Source organism: Strix aluco, chromosome 25, assembly GCF_031877795.1.
Source record: "Strix aluco isolate bStrAlu1 chromosome 25, bStrAlu1.hap1, whole genome shotgun sequence".
In the NCBI taxonomy this organism is placed as follows: Eukaryota; Metazoa; Chordata; class Aves; order Strigiformes; family Strigidae; genus Strix; species Strix aluco.
Genome location: NC_133955.1, coordinates 5,839,652 through 5,862,320, shown reverse-complemented (window position 1 = coordinate 5,862,320; position 22,669 = coordinate 5,839,652). Strand labels below are relative to the sequence as shown.

The window sequence follows — 22,669 nt, the reverse complement described above, 5'->3', positions numbered from 1 at the left end:
CCGGGGCTGTTTGTCTCCCAGCCATGGCACAGCAGTGCCAGGGACAGGCTGTGCCTGCGGCACGGCTCCCTGCTGCCAGGCAGCGCTCGTCGATGCCACGCACACCGGTTCAGGGAAGGGAACCACACTTTCTGCCTCTGACCCGGGCAGGATGGAGCTGAGCCTTGCCAGGAAGGTCCTGGGGCAAAGTCGTGGTGCCTGGATGTCACTGCAGAGCTGGGAGGTGGGAATCGAGCGCAGCAGAAGGGAAGGGGAAGGGTTCTGAGTGGGCTCGGGATGCTCGGGGTGTCCTGGTACGCTAGAATCATCCTGGGGTCGGGGCAGGCAGCTCCACTGAGCTCCCCACATGCCGGGGACTGGGAGCTTTGTTGATCACAAATAGCATTTTCTAAAGCCTCCGGGTGATTAAGGAGGCAAATGCCATGTGAAACCCTGCACTCTAGGCTCTCAGAGGCTCCGCGATGGCTTTTACAGGCTGAAGGGCTCTAAATTAGCTGTTGCCACTCAGGGAGAAGATCCTGGAGATAGCTCTGGAAACAGTGACACAGTGCAGCGACAGTCAGAAAGGGCACATGGCAGGCGGGGGATGATTAGGGAATAAATAAAGCAGCAGACCAAAGCCAGGGCTGAGCAGCACCTGCGGGCTCTCCTGCCTGGACAGGGAGGGTCTGGGCAGGGAAACAGCGACGGCCGGAGCGGTGAAACAGGCCCCATAGGAAAAGCAAAATGGGACAGGGTTCTTCAGATTGCAAAAGAGACAGTGACGGGGGGGTGAGGTAGGTGTCTACAAAAGCACACATGGCAGCCATCCTGCTTTCACCGAGTTCCCCGGCGCTGGCCCTGCCTGACCCCTCTCCCCCCTTCTCCATCCCCGTTCTGCCTGGGATGTTCTTGACTTTGACATTTGAAAGGGGACGGCAAGGGCGCTGGGGAGGGGGATCTGCAGGCGCAGAGTCCAGCTGCACACAGCTGGAGTTCAGCTCCTGCTGCAGCCCGGAGACGGTGCCAGTCGTTAGAGATGCTTCCAAAAATGCAGCGAGCTGCAGTCCGACGCAGCACGGGATTTGGTAAACGGCACAAATTTTACAGAGTAAAGGACAATTCAGCTACGAGCCAAGACCAAGGCTCCATCTTCCCAGCCTCTTCTTTCTTCAGGCAGTCTGGAGCAGAGATCAGCCACCTTTTTCAGTTGGCTTTTGCAAGACAGTTACAGATGCACCAGTTAACCCCGCGGCCTGGAGACCAGCCCTTCAATTCTCGGGAATAAAACGAGATGGCCCCAGGGCTGCCCAGCTGAAAAATAATGGATTTGAGGCTTCCCGTAGACGTGATCATGCTACACACAGGGGACAAATCTGGAGTTTTCAGAGCTCATGCCACCAGCTTGGCACCTCTAAAGCTGCTTTTTAAAGCAGGCAGGGCAGCGCAGATGGATTTAACTCCTGGTCCCACTAAGGAGCCCGGCTGTGGCTCTGGGTGTCACAGGGAGAGGCAGGTGCCACCTCAGCATCCATCCCTGCTGCCATGCGCAGCCACCCAGCCCGGGTGCTGCTCCCTGCTGAGGTCTCATGGTCTCAATTTTTGCAATCAAAGAGAATGAGGGACAGGGAAGGGTCCTGGGGGTTTATCTCCAAGAAGAATAAACCTTCTGAAAGCCTGACTGCCGCTGAGCCATCTTTTGGAGAAGCTGCTCTGCAGGGACCCCCAGTCCCGGGATCCCAGCTCCTCCCTGAGCATCTCCCCGGCCGCCGAGGCACCCGGTCTCTCAGTGTCCTGGTGGGATGGGACCGTGCTGATCCCCAGGCAATGAGCGTGGGACCAAAAGCAGCTCTGGGATGTGCTCAGCGCTGCGTGGGCAGTTTGTGGCTGCGCAGGGCCAAATCCTGCATGCTCCGGGCTGGAGGTTGTGCCTGAAGCCGGCAGCAGCAGCTCCGCAAAGCCACGGGGACCTGTGGGAGCGTTTCGGAGGCAGGCAGAGCCACCGCAACCCTTCCAGAGCCTGAAAGCAAAAGAAGAAGAAGAACAGACTGATTTCCCAGCCCTCCTCATTAAAAAACATCCGAAGTGGAGGGAGAGAAGCATCCAGATAAGAAGCGGGCACCGCTCCTGCCCGCCAGCTCCTGGCAGATTGGCGCAATAGCGAGGTGCAGGCAGGCGAGCGGTTTGCTTTGCATGCTCCCGGCAGCTTTTTATCTTCTGGCTTCCTCCTAGACAAGCAGAAACAACGCTATCGCCCTCCCTGCCAGGAGAGATGCAGGAGAAGACCCACAGATGACATCCCCGGGTCTCTCTGCAGAAAACAAGGCTTAACCGAGGAAAGAAACTGCCAGAAAAGCTGGCAGAACAGCAGCCCGGTGCTGCTGGTTTTGGAGGGGTCTGGTCCTTCTCTCGTGTAAATGCTTTTCAGGGGATAACAACCTAAAATTACAGCTCGAGGCTGGAGCAGGGCTTTGCTGCCACGGCCCCGCGCGTGGGTGCGGGCAGCAGACGAGGTGGGGTGCAGGGACCCCTGTGGGGGTTCCCCATGCTCCGCGCCCGCCGCCCCGCTCGCCCGGGGTTGGTTTGTTTGCTTTAGCCAGGGGTGAAGCTGCAGAAAGGCTGGGGCGGGAGCACCCTCCCATCCTTGAACCAGACAGTGAAGACGCAGAGCTGCATAATACGCCAGAATTTAATAAAACGCCTCAAACAGACAAAGTTTTTCCTTTTGCCAGCTGCTTAATTAAATTGCCTAATGCTGTTTGCGATCGCAGCACAAACTCCTGTGTTTAAAGACCACGGTGTTGCCATGGTGCTCACCCGGCGGATGGTGCGGGGCTGTGACGGAGCATACAGATGAGGGAGGCTGCCGTGGATGCGGGGGGGAGCGGTTGCCACGTTACAGGGGGAGATTCGGTGTCTTTTCTTTATTTATTTATTTGTTTGTTTTCTGACGCGGCAGTAAACTCCCTGCCAAGGTTTGTATCAGGATCTTTGCTCTGAACAGAGCAGCTGTTTTTCCACCCCAGGGCTTTGAAGATGCTTGTTTGGAGGTATGAGCTCCCCGGCAGCATTGCTGAAACATCCCAGCCCCCTTTTACCAGAGGGAGGGAGGGGATGTATTTGGCTTCCAAAGACACCGAGCGCTTGCTTTGCCGTTGCCTTGCATGCTGGGTTTGTAAGGACACAGCACTTGGGAAGAGCGAGTCTGAACCATTTTGCTACAGCCCCAGCGCGGGTCTGAGATGGGGACTGAGCCCAGAAATCCTGACCCACAGCGCCGGGGGGGTTACCCTGCACATGTCTGTGCTTGAAGGAGTTTCCCATCAGCAACAGGAGCAAATTAAAGCTCAGGACATGGGCGAGCCAAGCTCAGCTGAGGCTCCAAGGTGGAGACTGAACCTCCCGGTGCTCCATTCCCCATGTGTCAAGTTTTCCTTCTCACGTCGTGCATCTCGCCAGTGCAGCCTGGTGCAACCGTTGTGATACATCAGAGGTGCGAGAGGGGAAAGTCAAACCTGACCGGGGGCTTTGAGCTTCGGGGCCGTGGGTGAGGCAAGGAGACTCACCAGCCAAGGATGGCTGACTTGGAGAAACTGTTGCTTTCTGTGACAAAGGGAAGCTTTGGGTGGGTGTTGGGCCATGGTGCTTGAACAGGTTTCCTTGCTCAAGCATCAGGTATCTCACACAGTAATTTCTGCCATTTTCTATCCCTGTATCAGCTGCAGTAAACTCAAGGTGCCTGCAGAGGCATCCCTCCTGCTGCCTGGCTGGTTCTCACCTACTCTTTCCTCTCCTTGATGGTGCAAATGGAGACAATGCCTAGGAACCCATGAGCAACAGGGGTGCGACTGGGGATGGGGGCTTGCAGGCCTCCCTCTGCCCCCAGGCACGTGGGGATGCTCAGCCCAGGGCTCATCCCACATCCCAGAGCCACCCCATGGCTGCTCCATCCCCTGCAGTGCCCGAGGGCACCGGCTGGTCCCTACACCAGAAAAACCTTTCAAGAGCCTATATAACACTTGGAGGGTATATTTCCTTCTCCCGATATCCAGAGTTACGTCTCCACATCATCCCTGCCACCAGATAATGACTTGACCTCCGCGGCTTAACTGAGATTTAATACGTCAGTTATTGTATGTTAAGCAGTGGATCATTAAAAACATTTATTCAAGATTAACAGCTATCTAATAGATACCATTAGTATCACAGTTGTATAAGTGGCTAATCCCGAATGCATGCGATTTACTGATCTCTTGGGATGTATTTGCCATACTGTAACTGTACTTTTAGATCTAGATCAGGCTGCCCTGATCCTGCGCTCCGAGGTGGGAGCAGGCAGTGATGGGGACCCGGGGCAGCGCCCCACGTCCATGGGCAGAGCTGCCCCGGCGCCAGGAGCTGGCCCAGGGTGGACGTATCCACAAAGTGCCTGCGCTGGCATCGCTTGTGCTCACTTCCCAAGAAGGCACAAGATACCCTGGGGGGAGGGAAAGGCTTGTTTTGTACTTGCACTAAGGCTTTTACTGCTGTAAAAATGTCATAAATAAGTCACGCTCCCAGCTGGCATCACGACAGCAGCAGGGGCAGGGCTGGTGTGCCGGGACCCCGGAGCCCACGCGGTCCCTCTCCTCTCTCCCCCCAGCCTGGATTTGCCTGTGGGAGCTGCACACAGCTGGCTCCAGCTGCCCGGCACACTGCGGGTGCTCAGCGCTGCTGAAAATAGGTGTCAGGGAGTTTTTATCCGGTGGGGGTGGTGGTTTGGAAGAGATGTGCCAGCTGCTCCAGGGCAAGGGGTAGTGACAGCCCTGAAGGCAGCAAGACCCCAGAGCCAACGTTGTAAACCTGGCCCTTACAGCAAAGCTCTGCAGGATTTAATACATCTCCTTCCAGATAAAAAAAGTGATATAGGAGTGTTTCTGATAACAGCGGAGTACCCTATTGCTGTTTTACAAGTAATTGATACAGAACCCTATTTAATCCTCATTGGTTTTATCACAAATAAAAGTGAAGCTTTTACATAAAGGTTTAAACGGGGGAGACACGACCTCAGCCTGAGGGGACAAACTTTACTGGGTGTCACCACAGAAAGTCCTGAGCCCAGAGCAGCCAGGGCTGAGAGCTGGACATGGTGATAGGCCAAAAAAATTCTTTTTCTGGGGGTACGGTAGGGCTGTGCAGTTTGGTCTTGTGTTGTCTCCATGTGCAGAGAGGCTGGGCCAGGCTGGACGTGTCCAGCCGCAAACCCAACAAAGCCAGAGGGTGCAATGCCCGGGTCATTCCCATCCTCCCACCCTGGGCAGGACAAAGGCTGGATCCTGCACTCAGCAGAGCTGCCGGCTCCCCGCCGAAACATCTTCTCCCGAGGGCTGGCTGCAGATTTGAATCACGCCGTCAAAAAGAGCAAAAGACAGCAGGGACAGGCGGGGGGGAGGATTTTCCCACAGCATCTGACTGCCACTTCTCATCTGCCTCCGCCGGGAGCTGGCAGGGCCGGTGACAGGGACGTGAAGGCTTAGCAGCCGCTGAAGTACAGCAGCGTTGGAAAGCTTCGAGAGCGATGGCCGTGTCGCAGGCTGCTGTGTGCACGGCTTGCTTAAAACCGTCACCCAGAAAAGACAGAGGCTTGGCAGGAGCTCACGGCCCCCGGGGAGATGCGACGCGGGCTGGGGCATCTGCTACCCCTTGGGGACATCGCCGTGGGCGAGCTGCTGCCTGCGGAGAGGAGCCGGAGGCTGAGCATGGCCCCGCTCCTGGCTTTGCCCAGGCAGGGCACCCCGGGAGCCGTCGGGGGTCCTCCCTGTCCCCCTTGGGGTGTAGGGGCTGTCCATCGCCTCCCACCCAGCAGCACACTGGGGGAAGCGTCGGGCTCTTCTGGCTGCAGTGAGGGAGAGGGAAGGGCAGGAGAGCGCGGGGCTCAGCTGCAGCCATTTATCTCCCGAAGCCAGGCTATTAGACAGATGACAGAGGGAGAGAGGCAGCCGGTGCAAGCACTGAGACCAAGGCTCCTTCCACCGGGTGATTTATCTCCTGGCTTCATCCAGCAAACTTGCTGATGAAAAGACTCTTCCCTTCTCTGTGCCTCATCAATTCTCATTCTCATTGCTTTTCTATTTTTTTTTTCTCCCTTTCCCTGGGCTTCTGCTGCCTGTTCATGCAGCCGCTCTCCTCTCTCCCCGGCACTGCGCACCCCGTCTCTCTTATGCTCCCCATCTCATCTCCCTCTCCCAACCTCATTCTCTGATGGTCTCTTTGTCCCTTTTCTTCTCCCTTTCACGTCTGGTTCTCCTTTATCTCCTTGTGGCACTTTCATTCCCCCTTATTCCTTCTCCTTCCGTATTTCTCCACTGTATCCCCCTCGCTGTCCCTGAGCACGCCTGGCTGGGATCGAAACATAATCCTTGAACTCCCATTAGCAAGTGTCACCGCAGATGATGTTGTGGCCTTGTGGCAAATTTAAGTTGGTACCATTTAGGGCAGTGCCCTGGCTGGCCCTGGCCCTTTGTGTCTTGTTTTCTTGCTTTCAGAGGAGCAGAAACACCTCCCGAGTGGGCAAAGGTACCCCAGCACCATCGTGAAGGTTGCTGGTGCTGCACGTAGCTGCTGGCCTGATCCTGCTCCGTGTGCTCAGCCTCGTGCCTGGGGGATGCTCAGGCAAAGTTTGTCCAGGTTTGCTGGCTCGCTGCATGGACCAGCCCTTACCAGCCCCAGGGTGGCTCATGTTTGTATGCTGCAAACTTCCTGCTGTTCTGGGGATGCAGAAGGAGCCATTCGTGGTTTCCAGCAGTGCCACGTGTTGCTCTTCTGTCTCAGCAACTGGTAATTCAGTGGCTGCTCCAAGCCCTTGGCTCAGAAATCCTCCGGCCACTGATGCTCTGCTCGTGGCAGAGGCAGGTGTGGGACAACAGCAGGGACTCCGAGCTGTCCCCCCGCAGGAAGCTTTGAAGGGAGAAGTCACAGAAATGCCTTAGGGAGACCAAGAAATTGGGTAAATGCTGGAAAACTATGGAAGAGACGAGTGGCATCCCTAGTGTGGGGACTAGACTTGAGTTCCGCTGGGGGAAAAAAAGGAAACCGGGGGTATTTTCCATTTCCCGATGTTCAGGGCACTGCAGCAAATGTTTCAGCCCCCTGGCTCTACGTTTTTTGAAAAAAATAAACTCTGAGCAGAAACGTCACCCGACTCTCTGCTGTCACTCTCGCTGCGCCGCAGCCCACGCCGAGGAAGAGCCCGAAATAGCAGCCGGGGGCTGTCAGCACTGGTGGGGAGCTGGGGGTGCCCGTGGCCTCGCTGGAGCCCAGCCTGGCCACAGAGGGGGTCCCACTCCTCAGCAGACCCTCCAGCAATCTGCATCCCAGCTCCTCTTTGCTGTTCCCCATCTTTTCTCCAGTTTCACCGAGGCTCCTGTTATCCTGGGCAGCATCTTCCCACCGCCTGCAAAGGCAGATCAGTCTGTCTTGGCAAGGAGATGGAATCTGGGCTCTCTGGGAGACACCACTTAGCCTCACAACCTCGGCTGCATCTCGAGCCTGATCTCTCTATTTGTTAGCCTCAAAGCCTGGGTCCCTCCGCTTTTCTGTCTTATTCAGTGCCCTGAGTCTGTTTGGGGGGAAAACAAGGGCTTTCGGGGCATGGTCAGTGCTTTGGTGCTGCTGGGGAGTCATGGATAGACGGGGTGGGTGGAACTTTGGGGTATGTGTGAGCACGTGCACATGAATCACAGAAAGTTGCACATGGGGAATTGTCCCCGCCATTCCCCTGCATGAACCCCTTGAGATCCAGGTCTCCCCCGGGCCAACCCTCTCCCGGGACCCCCATCCCCAACCCTCGCCAGCCCTGGTCCCCCCCTATTCCCCACAGCTTGGCGGGGGGAGGCTTTCGAACCCAAATGGGGAAATGCCAGAAGCGAACCCGTGGCCGTGGGAGCTGCGGGACTGCCTGGCCCATCCCACCATCCATCTCTGGGGCAGCGCAGGAAGAGGCTAAAGGAGTCTGCATGCAGCCTGCAGCTTCTTCAGTGCCTACTTAAGAAATAATGAGCCCAACTTCCCTGGGCAAGGGATAATAGATGACCAGCAGGCTCCTGCCCTCTCCTTCCCCATCTCCCCACCAGCCCTTGGCTGAACTGCAGGAATTCGGGGTGCAGGTCCCCGCGGTGTCACTGCTGTCACCAGGGAGCAGGGCTGTCACGGCAGAGGGGGGTCCCCTGCCAGGAAATGGGGTTCGTACCCCACAGCAGGGATCACACACTGTTGATTTGCCTGTTCGGTTTGCTCCATGCCATTTGAAACCATGAAATATGAAGTTTAGTACCCAGAGTTTTGAAAAAATGATGTTTTTCTACAAGCACTGATCCTATTACTTATAAAAACACCTGGACTGTTACGGCATCATCCTGTATGCAAGACTTTCCATGGCTGTAAGTTCTGCAATGCCAGCCTGTGCTGGGCAAAAGTGATAGAACCTGGTTACAGACACAAACCCTGTAGAGATATCGCCCACCAGCTGAGCTGGGGAGTCTTCCCTGTAAAATGGAGTTTTAAACAAGGTGCTTTTTCTGAGCTCTTCTTCACAGCCTTAAGGAAATAAATAAAAAAAAATCCTCCTTTTATTTTTTTTAAGGAGAAAAGATTCTATAATATTTTAATGGCTGAAGAGATTTATAGTCACAGAAATGCCTGTGCACTTAAAAAGAAAGATGTGGGTCCATCAGAAGGATGCAGAAATCAATACAGCCTTCCTCTTCTTTAATGCTGTTTCTCCAGGAGGCGGTTTAAAAGCCGATGCCCTCGCAGCAGGCAAGAAGGGAAGTGTGCGGGATCAATTCTGGCGCAAGGCTTGGATGAGTCAATGCTGAATAAACTTTGGTTGGAAGCCCTTTACAGGGAGAGCAAGGGGGTGATAAAATAGAGCTGCTTGGAAAGAAACTTTCTTTTCCCACTCTGGCTGCTTTTTAATGTTTTTTCCTGCTGTGTGAAAGTCTTTTAAGATGGGGAGAAGCTCTGGGGCTTGGTTTGATTTGTGTCAGTATGGGTCAGGAGAACTGTGGCAAATCAAAAAATCAAAGGTGGGGTCGTGGCCAGCTCCGGCTCCTCTGAACCCGGCAGCTGGATGGAGAGAGGAGCAGGGAGGTGTCAGGGGGGTCACCCCCACCCAGCCCCTTGCCAGACACCCCACTGAGGAACCCCTGACCCCTCTTCCCTGGAGAAGGTGCAGGGCAAGGGGGCAAAGCCAGGGTAACAGCCAGCGTGGAGGGGATTACGGGGCTTCTGCACTTCCCCAGGAGCTTCTAATGAGCCCAATCAGGGTTTCCCTGCTCCCAGGAAATTGCCCCCACCTTGGGCTTTAAAACAGTTGGGGTGAGAGAGGGGGTGTTTAGTCTGGAGGGGAGGTTTGTGTAGGGGGTGGATCTTGTGGCTGCTCTGGGTGCTGCAGCCTCATGGTGCAGGGGCATGTGTTTGCACATGTACTGCTCTTTCCCTAAAAGTTTGGCTTTCTGCTCAGCATCTGCCCTCTGGGCTAGCAGCTCCCCTCACTTTAACCCTTGAGACCCAAGTTTGTATGGAGGTAGGTGTGCTCACTGCTAGTGGAGGACTAAAGGAGAAGAAATAGTTCTGGGATAAGCTGTCCCAGTGCCAAGCAAAGTGAGCTCTGAGCCTGCGGTCCCTGAGCTGCTACAGGGCTTCTGCTAGAGATGCCAAAACCAGGTCTGTGCTTGGGGGCGTGTTTCCTCCATAAGCCCACCGAGATAAAACATGTTAGGGCTCTGCGAATAGGGCTGGGAGCTCCTGGATGTGGGCACTGGTGGCCCTGGGCAGGACAAAACCTCTGGGATGAGAGGGCACAGTTAGTGCTGTGGATATAAAACAGATTAAATGGACACGTTGGTCTGTCTTGAAGTTGGGCAGGATGCTGGGGGTCCCATGGATGGGGCTTTGCCTCCCCAGCCTGTTTATTCTCTCTGACATTTGTTCACCACATGCGTGAGGTCTCCTCTAATACAACTTGTCATCTGGCCTCTTTCAGGAATGACCTTGAGGAGGAACCCGAAATATGCAGCAGCCGAGTGCAAAAATGAATCATTTGGGGAGGAAGAAAAGGCGAAGCTCTGACTGAAGGCGCCGGCCCTGGTTGCAGGTGTTATGTGCTCTCGGCAGGGGCGGGCAGGCAGGGCAGCCGGCAGCAGGGGCTGATCAGTGCCAGGGGCTCACATGGAGCATCTTCTCCCGTGGATCCTGTCCCCACCCGGCTGTCGCCCCATGCCCTGCTCTGGGTGCGCCCTGTGAACCTTTCCTGCCTGGGAGGAAGCTGGTCCCACCAGCCGAAAATGAGACGCTTCCAAACCAGTTCGCTTCTGCTCTGCATGGTGGCCGCCACCGCCATCCCCATTGTGCCCTGGAAGGTCAAATGCCCACCCCAATGTGTCTGTCAGATCCGGCCGTGGTACACCCCCCGCTCGGTGTACCGGGAGGCTGCCACGGTGGACTGCAATGACTTGTTCATCTCCGCCGTGCCCGAAGACCTGCCGGAGGGGACCCAGACCCTGCTCTTGCAAAGCAACAATATCGCCAGGCTGGAGCAGAGTGAGCTGGACTATCTCAGAAACCTCTCGGAGCTCGACCTGTCACAGAACAGCTTCTCCGATGTCTGGGACTTTGGCCTTAAGAGCATGCCCCAGCTGCTCAGCCTGCATCTGGAGGAGAACCAGCTTTCTGAGCTGCCCGATGGCAGCTTCCCTGGGCTGGGCAACCTGCAGGAGCTCTACCTGAACCACAACCAGCTCCGCAGGATCGCTCCCCACGCCTTCTCTGGCCTCGGCAGCCTGCTGCGCCTCCACCTCAACTCCAACCTGCTGAGGACGGTCGACAGTCGCTGGTTCCAGATGCTCCCCAGCCTGGAGATCCTCATGATCGGAGGCAACAGGGTGGATGCAATCTTGGATATGAATTTCAGGCCCCTGTCAAACCTGCGGAGTTTGGTTTTGGCTGGGATGAACCTGAGGGAGATCTCAGACTATGCGCTGGAAGGGCTGCGGAGCCTGGAGAGCCTCTCATTCTATGACAACAAGCTCATGAATGTCCCCAAGCGGGCACTGCAGCAAGTTCCTGGCCTCAAGTTCCTGGATCTGAACAAAAACCCATTGCAGAGGGTGAAGCAAAGTGACTTCACCAACATGTTGCACCTCAAAGAGCTGGGGCTCAACAACATGGAGGAGCTGGTGTCCATAGACCAGTTTGCCTTGATCAACCTCCCCGAGCTGACCAAGCTAGACGTGACCAACAACCCCAAGCTGTCCTTTATCCACCCCAACGCATTCCACCACCTTCCCCAACTGGAAACCCTCATGCTCAACAACAACGCCCTAAGTGCCTTGCATAAGCAGACGGTTGAGTCCCTGCCCAACCTGCAGGAGATCAGCATCCACAGCAACCCCATTCGCTGCGACTGTGTCATCCGCTGGGTCAACAGCACTGAAAACCACATTCGCTTCATCGAACCCCAGTCCACGCTGTGTGCCGAGCCCCCCGACCTCAAGAGGAGGCACATTCGGGATGTCCCCTTCCGGGAGATGACAGATCGCTGCTTGCCTCTCATCTCCACCAAGAGCTTCCCCTCCCACTTAGAGGTGGCGGATGGTGACAATGTCTCCTTGCATTGCCGAGCTCTGGCGGAGCCAGACCCGGAGATCTACTGGGTCACTCCTTCTGGGGTGAAGCTGATCCCCTACGCAGAAGATGGGCGGTACAAGGTGCACCCCGAAGGGACGCTGGAGATTCACGGCATCTCAGCGCGGGAGGCTGGGCTGTACACCTGCGTGGCTCACAACCTCCTCGGGGCAGACACCAAGAGCGTCAGCATGACGGTCAACCACTCCTTCCCGTTCAGCGAGGACAGCCTGGAGCTGGTGGTGGCGGATGTCCAGGCCTACCACATCCTGGTTGCCTGGAAGCCACATCTCAACACTGTCTCCTCCAACCTCACCTGGTCCAGCTTCTTGCTTAGCTCCAACTTGGACATGACCAACATGGCCCGGATCCCCATGGGGACCCACACGTACAACATCACCCGGCTCCACCAGGACACGGAGTACTGGGCTTGCCTCCACGTGGCCTTTGTAGACTCGCAGGCCAAGGTGGCTTGTGTGAACACCAGGACTAAAGAGGCTGCCCACGGCTACTGGCTCCTGGAGGGCAGGCAGAGCCTCCTGCCAGTGCTGGTCCTCTGCCTCCTGCTCCTTGCTGCCAGCCTCGTAGCTCGCTACAGCATCGGGGCAGAGCCCAGGAGGGCCAGGGAGCTGCTCCGGGGTGCCACAGCCGTGCGCGTGGTCTATCCCCCCCTTGCCCAGCCCTGGGCTCGGGGGCAGCGTGGGGGGCAGCTCCTGGCCGTGGAGGTGCAAGCTGCCACCCTGGACTGCTGAAGGCTGATGTACTGGTGGGGCTGCTGGTGGGGAGGGAGAAACTATTTTTTACCAAAAAAGTAACTAAACCACAAAACTGAACAAAAAAAAAAAAAAAAAAGGGATTTCATGGACTTGACCAAGAGTCGAAGCGGCGTGGCAGATGGAGAGGAGCAGAGCTGGCCACGGGGCTTGCAGAGCCTCTTCGTGGTCCTGGCAGGGTCTGGATCCGTGTGTAGGGTCTGGATCTATGCATGGCTCCCAAAAACACCTGCTGGGCAGCCGGGAGGGCTCAGAAGGGCCCGAGCCCGAGGGGGACGATGCCCCGAGCGGTCAAAGAGCCATACAGATGATCAGCAGATCACCCCTTCCCCATGTCCCCTGGCACCATAAGACACCCCAGCAGTGTCAGCTCCTTTGCTGGACAGTCCCTGTTTTGGAAATACAAATAAGGCCTTTCCCTTTGGGATACATGTTGTTTTGTTTCTTTTTCTTTTTTTTTTTTTTGAGCACTCAGATAATCAGCCACAAACCCGCCCCCAGCACCTTCCCACTGCCCTGTCGTTTGCTTGCTGCTGTCGGCCGGAGGGAAGCAGAGGGGAAAGGAGGGGACTTTGGGCAAAAGAAACAGAAATGAGGATGGTGACATATCTCTTAATTGGCATCCCTGTGGGGCTGGCCAGCTTCTGCCAGAGTTGATTGGCTCCTGTATCCTGCAAGTGTAATCTCAAGGCTATTTTGTAAACTTTTGTGGATAATGTTAAAAAAACAAAAAAAAGAGGAAAAATGGGAAGAAAAAAGGGGGAAGTTCTTGCTTTTCTGTTTTTGTATAAAAAAAAAAAAAAAAGGCAAAAAAAAAAGCAATCCTTTGTATACTGGTGTGCAGCTGGAGGGCTTCATGGCAGGGCCCCCTCGCTTCAGAGGCAGGAGGGGCTGGAGGGGGCTCTGCAGGACAGTCCCTGCGCATCACTGTGCCCGCGGCAGGGGGATGCAAAACCTGCTCTCCTGGGCTGTTGCCGCTTCTTTCCCCGAAAGCAATTAAAATTGCAAATGAAAGGATCCCCCTCCACCCTGGCCTGTGCCAAACCGAGGGATGAGGTGAACCCAAATCAGCGAGGCTTGAAGGAGCCCCTCCCCTCCCGGTCTGATGCTGCCAGCAATGTTCCCTTCCCTGGTTGATGTGAACAAGCCATCCCTTTGCTTGGGCCTATACCTAATCCCAGCTTGTTAGAGGTAAGGACTTTGGGGTCAGTCTAACCACAACCCTAAACAAAATGTGCCTTTACCAACACACACGCGGCTCCAGGAGATGCCGGTGCAGCCCACGGAGTGGGCACGGGTGCATCCAGAGTCCCGCTGGCACTTTGTTTGCTTCTCCTTCCATGGGAAAGACCAGGAAAAAACATCCCAGCCAGAGCTGGGGGGAATGATGGGGGTGTTGGGGTGCAGGTACCCCCAGAGGTAGGGTCTCCGTGCACATGTGGGGCTCCCTTGGGTGAAGCCGGTTGCGCCGGCGCAATTGCTGCGCGCACGGGGCTTTGGAGGGACCGGAAAACCTTGACACAGTAAAAAGCTGTTTGAACTTCTCATTCATCTTCCAGCCAAGGCGAGATGGTTCCCCGCTGGATAAGCTCTGCGCTCAGCCAGGCACGCAAAACGGCTTCTGCGCCTTCACCGGGTAATTATTTCGGAGGGTAATGGCTCTCCTCGGTCCCCGTTCAGCACACCACTGCCGCTCACCAAAGCACTTCAGCATGTGTTCAGGACCCTGCGAGATCTCCAGGGGCCCTAAGCACAAGCTGAAAGTTAAGTGCAGGCTTAAACACTTTGCTGAATTAGAGCCATGATCTGCTTTGAATATTCGGCTGCGGAGCCCCAGCTCCGCTCAGGTGTGCAACAATCAGTGTTTGGCAGACTCAGGGCCTGAAACAGCCTTTCTCCCCTGCCTTTGGTACAGCAGGGAAACTTAAATGCAAAATATATTCCCTGTGGTTCAGCTAAATTGGTGCTGAAACATGTGGAAATAGTTGCTGAGAAATTTCCCCGGTGTAAACGCGTCCCTGATTTAATCCTGCTCGTCCCTGCGACGCATGGGCTGAGCCCCAGGCAGCGCCTGCATCTCCCATCCCCTCCACCATCCTGCAAAAAAAATCATCCGTTCCCAAACAAAGCAAGGACCGGGCCCCTTAAAGGCTGTAATTTTGTAGGTGTAGGGAAAAAGCCTCTTTGATCACGGTTATCGCGGCTGCTGCCGCCACGCTGGGACGGGAGGTGAAGGTTCAGCCGTTGCCTGAATTGTCTGCTCTCCTCTAAAAGCTACGCCTGCAAACCAGAGATTAAAATGCAAGATACAGGCAATTAATTTGATTTCCTTTGAAACTGGAGGGACCCGAGGAGCTTTATGCGGCGCATTCAGACAGAGCACCCACTGCTGCAGGACACGCTTCCCAGTGGGTCCCCTGCACCCAGGTGGGTGCTGCAGCCCAGGCTCCCTACAGGAGGGGGGTGGCCAGATCCCCCCCCCCTCAGTGCCCCAAACCAGCAGCTTTGCTGTGAACCACTCCTATCCCCTCCCTTCCTCCGAGGACATCAGCCGAGAGCACCGTAGGTGCCTCGTGCACTATTTATTGTTGTTATTTATTATTAAAGCACCAACCAGCTTTTCCTGGGCACCATGCTGGAGGAAACGCTTCGTAAACCATTCCCTGTCCCCCGTCCCCAAGCCTGGATGGGCCACGTGGAGCTGGAGTGGCTGCGGGCAGAACCTCACCAGCACCATCCCCTGACACCCAGGGGGACAAGTCCCCCCCCGCTTGGAGACCCTCCTCTAGGGAGGCCACAGCCGAGAGCATCCAAGGCAGGTGGCTGAATTAAAGCCATCCCTCGCTGGAGGAGGCAGGGGAGAGCCAAGCGTCTCCCACCAACCCCGCAGCACATTTCACCCTCCGTATCTTGCAGCTGCCAGCAGGGTTTGTGGGGGAGCAGCCCCGGCTACCGCGCTCCCCGCGGCACCGAGCCCCCCGCACAGCGGCGCGATGCTCACGCTCCTCATCAGGAGGTATCTGGCTAAAAATGAACCTTTCTGGGTGAATTATAGTGGCTGCAAAGTTTTACATGATCTGGACTTGCAGCTCATCCTCTGCCTGGAGGCTGGATTCTGCACCTGGGGAGGATTTGCTAGTGCGTGCGAGGGTTATTTTGGGGTGCCAGGCAGGGGGAATGGAGCTTTTTAGGCACAGCAAAATCTAATTGTATCTTAAGTTTCCTTCAAAGGGGACCAGCCCCCCGGACACCGAGGCAGGTTCACTCTGTGGGGTCTCATCTCCCAGATCTCTCATCCAGAGAGCAAGGATGTGGCAGGAGCCAGAGATGCTTCGGAAAGGGGGAAAGTAGTGCCTGACCCAGGATGCTCTCGACTAGAGGGCTCTTTAATCCACCCCCCAAAGGCATGGCAAGAGCCAGGGCAACTCAAATTAGAAACGTGTTGTGGGTTTTTTAAGCAGCAGAAGTAATTAACCACTGAAGCAGCTTTACTGGTAGCCGAGGACAGCAGTCTCTGTATCTGAGCACCATGGAGGGATCCAGCTCTCAAAGAGATGCTCTAGTGAAGAGGCTCCCGAATTTCTCAAGCCCAGGGGACTGTCACCAACACCTGACACCCCTCCTGGCTATTGCCAGCCAAGCCCTGGGGTGCTGGGGGGCGAGCAGGGGTGGCCCCCATCACCTCCCGGTCCTCCCCCTCCACCCATCTGGGATGTCAAAGGTGTGTTTGAGAAATGCTTCTCCTCCAGCCTGTCCCATCAGGTCTCACCCCCGGGCACTGATTTCTCTCTCATAAACCACTCTTCCTTAGCTGTTTGTCAGGTTTAATTTCTCCTTTTTTTTTTTTTTTTTTTAATTACCTTCACTTTGAGGATATCTGTGAAAGTCCATTTCTGCTTCTTCTGCCCTCCACCCCTCCTCTTTCTCAGTGCAAACAGCATCGTGGATCCCATATGCAACTGAGCTTCTCTCGACAAAGCCAACCGAGAACATTGCGTGCCAGGCTCTATTTTAAGCACCTAATAAAACTGATTTTTGGAGTGGCTCCATCATTGTGTCCTTCTTTTGCAGAGCCCTTGCACCTGCCGAGGGCCCCGCGGTGGAGATGCCCCATTCTCAGCACCCATCACCAGGCAGCAGGGCTACCTGCCTGCACCTAAGGCTTTCAGGCTCTGGGAGGAGTGTGGCAGGCACATATTTATTAGTTCGTTAGAGAATCAAAGCAGGCCTCTCCTCCTCTCTCCAGCACTTCCTCAAAAATGATTTAAATTAAAACACCGACCTCCTTGGGAAATGTCAGCGGTGTTATCCATATGCATGATGCCATTATGATGAAGCAGGTGCAGCTTTCAAAACCTTCAGGAAAATCTACCTGTCAATCTCCACGGCAAGTAGCTCTCCTTCCAAATGCTTCATCACTTCTCCCCCTCCCTCCTTTACCACTGATTTACAGGTGGGAAACTGAGGCAGGGAGCTGCTTAGTGACTTATGGTCCTCGGTCCCTTTTCCCCTTCCAAGCACATGCTGGGGTTAGGAGACCAGTGCTTCTTTGGCCTTTCCACCCAGAAGTCACCAAATGCAGGAAGAAGCAGCAAAGGCAGGAGTCAGGGAGGAGAAATGATTGCAGCTCATTTATTTCCCTTTGCCTTTTCCAGCCTTTCAGAGCTGAAGCAGCTCCTGCCCCCTGCTAAAGCAGCCCAGCCGGCCTGAATAAATGGATCCAGCTGCGTTCAAGTGGGCAATTGAGGCTAAAATCAGGCTGATGGAAAGCAGCGGGGCAGAAGAGGCGGCACGAGGTCAGTTTGGAGCTGTCTGAGGCTAGAAAAGTGCTGACCTCTCTGGGGGGTGGTTTGTAATTAGCTGTGCTGCTGGCTGGCTGCTCGCAGCTCTCACCTTCCCCCTCTGCCAGGCAGTACTTTGGGAAGTCCTGCTCCTTTCCCAGCACCAGCTCCTCTCCTGGTGGCCAGGCCATCTGCAGGGGATGATGCTGTTGTGGATGAAGCTGTGGCTTGAATTTGTCCCACGGCGCAGGGGGGTCTCTGGAGGAGCGAAGAATTGGGGATGTGCAGCAGCACAGGAGACATCAATGATGCTGCAGGTCCTGGTGAGAGATGGGTGCTCGCTGCTGGTCACTGGGTCTGCTCGTGCTGCCCTAGAGAGGCTTAAATAATTAATCAAGGAACTGGTGTGCACCCAGGTGGCATTTGGGGTGTTTTGGGAGTGTGTCCCCACAGCGAGTGAGGGTGCAGGGCACCCTGCTCCCATCCTGGTGTCCGCTCCCAGCGGGATGTGTAGGGCACCCCTGGTACCCTCACTGCTCCAGAGTCGTTCTGGAACCGTATTAAATCTTAATTAGGTGGGGGAAGGGGAAGAATTGATTTTTGATTTGCATGCGGCTAAATGGGAAGAGAGCCGGGAGCACGGAAAGGCAGGCAGGGCTCGCTGATGGGGAATGAATATTAATAGGGAATAACAAGTCAGAGCCCAGCTCGGTGGTGGCAGGAGCAGGCAGCGAGCGCAGGAACCGGTGGGGCTGTTGTGGGGTGAGCAGGGTCCTTCCTGAAGCGGCTTGTGGCGGGGGGCTCTCCCCAGGGCTGGATGAGGCCTCGAGGAATATAATTGTCAGGGACTCGGCTGTGTCAGCAAGATACGGGGAGACATGGAGGGGGGCAAAAACTCCCAGCTCTGCAATGAGAGCCAGCAAAAATGGTTAAAAGCAACAACAAAAATAACTGAATATAAAGGGGAGGTCTGCAACGTCATCTGTGTATTGGGGTCCTGTGGAAAACCTCCAGAAAGCTGGTGCCTTCTAGTGTGAATAGCAAACAGCTTTGATCTTTGCCAATCCCTTCTAAATCTTGAGCAGTGTCTTGTAAATCTTTAATTACAAGAAAATTGCAACCTTAACAGTGAACACACAAACTGTGTTGATAAATATTTAAAATTGCCACAGCAACAGATCTGAGGGGATTAAGAAAAGATATATTGAAGTGACAGTTATTAAACACTAGATCCCAGTAAATGTTACCAAGCAGATAAATAATGCAGGTCCCTGACAGCCGCTCGGCTGCTGACAAGGTGAGGGGAAAGCGGCTGCTCTGAGGGGGAGGCTGGTGATGCCAAGCCCTGGGCTCTTCCCAACAAGCCTGGGGTAGTGTGAGGGGGAAAAAATGGGGAGTAAAAGTGTTTTCTCTCCTGCTTGGAAATCAACAGCAGCGTGTGTTGCAGCCGTGCCCAGCAGCTGAGGATGGGCCAGGAGCTGACGGTGCCTCTTGACCCCTCGGCTCAACAGCTCACCTGGAAATCCTGCTGTTTCCTCGCTCTCTGATGTGACCGTGGTGGTGCTGAGCACGGGGCGTGCGTGGGGCTGCAGGTCCTCGGGCTCCTTCCCCTGCATCGCCGCATCCCCCGGCATCCCCCCCGCCGAGCTCCTGCCTGTCATTTTGTTCCTACTGCTTGGCCCCATCCGCTTCCCTCACCTTTTTCTGTAAGTTTTGAGGTCACAGACTAAATTTCCATTATTAAATTTCCAGCTAGCATTAAAGATTTATTAGTTCACTAAAGGTAACTAGCAAAAAGTTCATTATTCCTAATAGCCCAGGCTTCACTCACGTGGAGGGAAGATGCTTGAAGCGTGGATTACACCAGCAATCTTCCCAATAAAATATTGATCTAAAAAGTTGGTTAATTATAAATATTACAGCAGAGTGATGAGGAAGTCCCCTGTTTCTGCCTGTTTTGCTGTAAGCTGCCCTGTCCTACCGTGGCCTGAGGGTCGGTACCGGCCCTCAAACAAACTGGAGCTGCGGTGGGAGCGGTGCCCGGCCCAGTGCAGCCCAGCATCACCGTGTCCCTGCTGTGGGGCTCCCCCCAGCCCCTCCAAACACCAGCCAGAGCCTGGAGACCCCCCCAGAGACACGTGTGTGTCCATCCTGCTCCTTGCACCCTGCTGCTTTCGGGCTCAGCCTCGTACGGATGAAGCCAGGTGCTGTGGGGTGAGCGCGTGTGTGCTGGTGTGGTTCAGATCTAATTTATGGTGTGCTCGGCTGAACTATGATAACGAAGCACTTAAAAATCTAACGAGGGGGGCTGGTTTGGCCTTGCAGAAGTGCTGATGCCCACCTAGTAAATCTTTAATTGAAAGTGGAAGGCAACTGGGAGGCTCACCAGTACAGAGAAAACAGTAAATATTTAATTTGGGTGCAGCGATTACACAAACAGGGTTAAGGGAAAGGGGGGAGAAGACGGATAAAAGTGGCACCTACAGAACATTAAATCCACATAAAGTCACCGAGGAGATAAATAAAATATCTCTTCCAGCAAAGGCAGGAATAAACTGCTTCCTCCAGGCAGCTGAGCATGGCTTGCGGGGAGCGCTGGGAGAGCAGCCAGGGCAGGCTCCAGCTTTCTGCCCTGGCATCCACAGACCACCGAGGGCTGCACTTGGACTCCTGCAAGGCAGGGGGGGGGTGAGGAAAAAAAAAAAAAGGGAAAACCCAAAAATAAGACTTTGCAGCTGGGAGGTGAACTTGGCACCGTGGGGGGAAAAGCCCCTCGCAGAGCCTGGCGAAGCTCAGCGGGGCTGGGGGTAGGAGGGGCTGAGCAAGGCTGTGCCCATCCCTCCAGCGGGGACCCAGCCCCCCACCCTTCCCAGATAAAGCCCCGCTTTGGGATAAAACCCAAAGCACCTACCCAAGCACTGGGGGAGCAAGGGGGACTTGAAAGCACGTGCAGAATCGGGGCCAGGGAGGACACCCAAACTTTTCCACCATCTACCCCCTCCAGGTTGCCAGTGGCCCCGGCTCCTGTTTGTGGCCTCGTGTTTTCAGCCAGAGCAAGGTATTCTCTGCACATTGCGTTGTTTTGGGGGTTTTCTTGTAGTTTAAAAGCCTGACTGCAACATGTTGTATTTCTAGGTATGAGCAGAAAAGTTTGGCGAGCAAAGGTCGGAGGTAAGGGCGCTCTCTCCTGATGAAGTGTTGCTTTACTCCAAAGGAGGGTAACACCCGGAGCTCAAAGGTGTGTCAGCGCGGGTTACAATCCTCTCTGCTAATGGCAAGAATATCGTAGCAAGTTCGCTGGCTTGCTCAGGCATTCTTCTTTGTGGTATTGATTTTTAAGGAGAACATGGCTTCCAAAGCAAAATAACAATAGCTCGCACTTGTAAAGCCGTTCCCACGCTCAAAGCAATATGCAAACATTTACATGCCGTTTAAAGCATCCCACTGAACCGCTCTGGTGAATAATCCTTCCTGATTTACTGGCGGCTAAACCAGAGGACGCTGTGGTACAGGGATGCCTCTGGCACTGTGCAGGGAACACACGAGTCCTCGGTGGGCATCAGGCCTCAGCTCTTCTCTGGGGTAGAGCCCCACCGACTCGTTAAACGGAGCTACAAAGGCAAAGCACGGAGAGGCTGGTCTGGCTTTCCAGAAACAAAAGGTACGTGTGGATGTAAGAGCCCCCTCATCCTCTGTGCACCGGGGGCTCACACTGGTTCCTCTGAATCCCCGTTCAGACCTGCCACTGTGATGCCACTTTCCAACTGTGTGGCCATTTCAATCTTCAAATTAATGAGGCTTTGGCTGCTAGAAGGAAAAACTGCATTTTTTTTTTTTTTCCTTAAAACCACAGCAGTTTTCATGCACTGGCAGCTCACAGCTGCGGTGCTCAGCCTGCTCTGCTGGCGAGGTTTCGTTCTACCGGCCTCCTCGCCCCAGTAAGATCCAGCTGGAGACCCCACACAGCTCCCGGGGGTCTCCCAGCCCGTACTGGTGGCTGGGACAGCAGCGGTGCAGCTCACACCAGATTGGGTTTCAGAGAGCTTTTTTTTCCCCCCAATGTCCACATTTGAGTCACTGACAATTCTGGGGAAGGTGTTTGGATAAAGCGAGACTTTATTTTCAGCGGGGTGGATTCTGCTGTCTGTTACCCCAAGGCAGAGGAGGAAGAAGTGCTGCTGGCTCCCAGCAACAGCCTGAAGAGCACGGGCTTTAGAGAGTGCTCCTGCCCAGACCTGCAACTGCTTAAAGGAGTTGGGGAGCGCCACAAATGCTGCTCCCAAAAAATGGCTTTCCTACAAAAAATGAGAGGAAAAGAGGCACGGTGACGGGGGGGAACTTGAGGGCAGAAGCTGAGCAGGGTTGGAACAAGAAGCTCTGGCTACTCGACAGGCTACAGCAGAAAAGGATCCTTTATTTGATAAGATACAGAACAGTATTTCTTCCCCACAGAAACGCATCGTGGTTGCACCTGCGAGTAAGATGAAACGCTGTTGTTTCCTGTACGAGTTGAACAGCCATCTCCTTTCAGCACGTGGCTGGCCAGCCTCTCCTGTTAAGTCCAATTCAGAGGTGAGCAACTCCACCCTGCTCCAATACCTGGTCTGTTAGAGGCAGGAGGATTCATTGTGCCTGCTGCTGGCCAGCAGCTGCTGTTCGCCCAGGGCGGGCAGGGCGAGGGTGGGGGATCCCTGGCACACAGGACAGAGGCTGATGCTCTGCTTTCTGCAGCTCCTGCGCTTTGGAGCATGTCGGGACAGGTCGGTTTTGTTGGCAGGGTGCAAGGAAAGGTTACACAGAGAGAGGACTGTGAGGGCAGAGCCAGAAACTTCCCTGCAGGCTTCAGACTGGCAGAGGTTAGCAGCGCGTCTAATTGCTGCTTTTATAGCAGGACAGAATGGAAATGGCTGCTGGGTGCAACCCAGCTGTCTGTGACCCTGGACACCAGCCCTACCTAAAGCTGCTCCTAAAAACAGGCAGGGAACAAGCAGGGGCAGGACCAGAAATACACCCAGCTCTGCCCTCTGCCAGTGGATATCCTCGTGTCAGGGGTGGGGGAACCAGCTCGGCTTCTGTTCAGATGCCACAGGTGGAGGGTTATTGTTTTCCTACAAAGCAATCAAGATGCTTTTCATTATGAAGCCACATCTCCTTGGTAAGCAACTAGGGATAAATCACTGCTGGGCATCTGTGGGGCCAGTTTACACCACGGAAGAGCAGAGCGTGCTCATCCATCTTCCTCACGACTACATGCAGCCTCCCGGTCTCCACCAGCACCATCACCCAAGGGGCAAATGAGGAAAACCAACCCCCAACCCCAGGACTCACGTCCCTTGGCGCAACCTTTTTTGTGCCGGATGTAAAGGTCGGGTCTGCACAGCCTGGAGACAAGGAGATGAGAGCTGGGAGGAACCTGCCAGCATCCTGCTCCGTGCCAAGCGCGGCTGGCGGGTGCCCTCTAGTGAGCCGCCT

At 55.0% G+C, this 22,669-nt stretch overlaps 1 protein-coding gene across 2 annotated transcripts in view; it reads left to right on the top strand.

The window, feature by feature from the left end:
- LRRN2 (leucine rich repeat neuronal 2) overlaps positions 1–16,468 on the top strand; it is a 35,523-nt gene extending 19,055 nt beyond the window's left edge. Inside the window, exons 2-4 of one of the 2 annotated variants that reach the window (XR_012626403.1) lie at positions 10,004–13,607; positions 13,976–14,052; positions 16,346–16,468. Coding sequence is in view for 1 of the 2 variants with exons in the window: in XM_074850340.1 (XP_074706441.1) it covers positions 10,305–12,395 (2,091 nt within the window). In the remaining variant the exon portion in view is untranslated. Of the gene's footprint in view, positions 1–10,003 lie in introns of both variants that reach the window. The other variant, XM_074850340.1, reaches the window with a different exon arrangement.
- Positions 16,469–22,669: the final 6,201 nt, after the last annotated feature.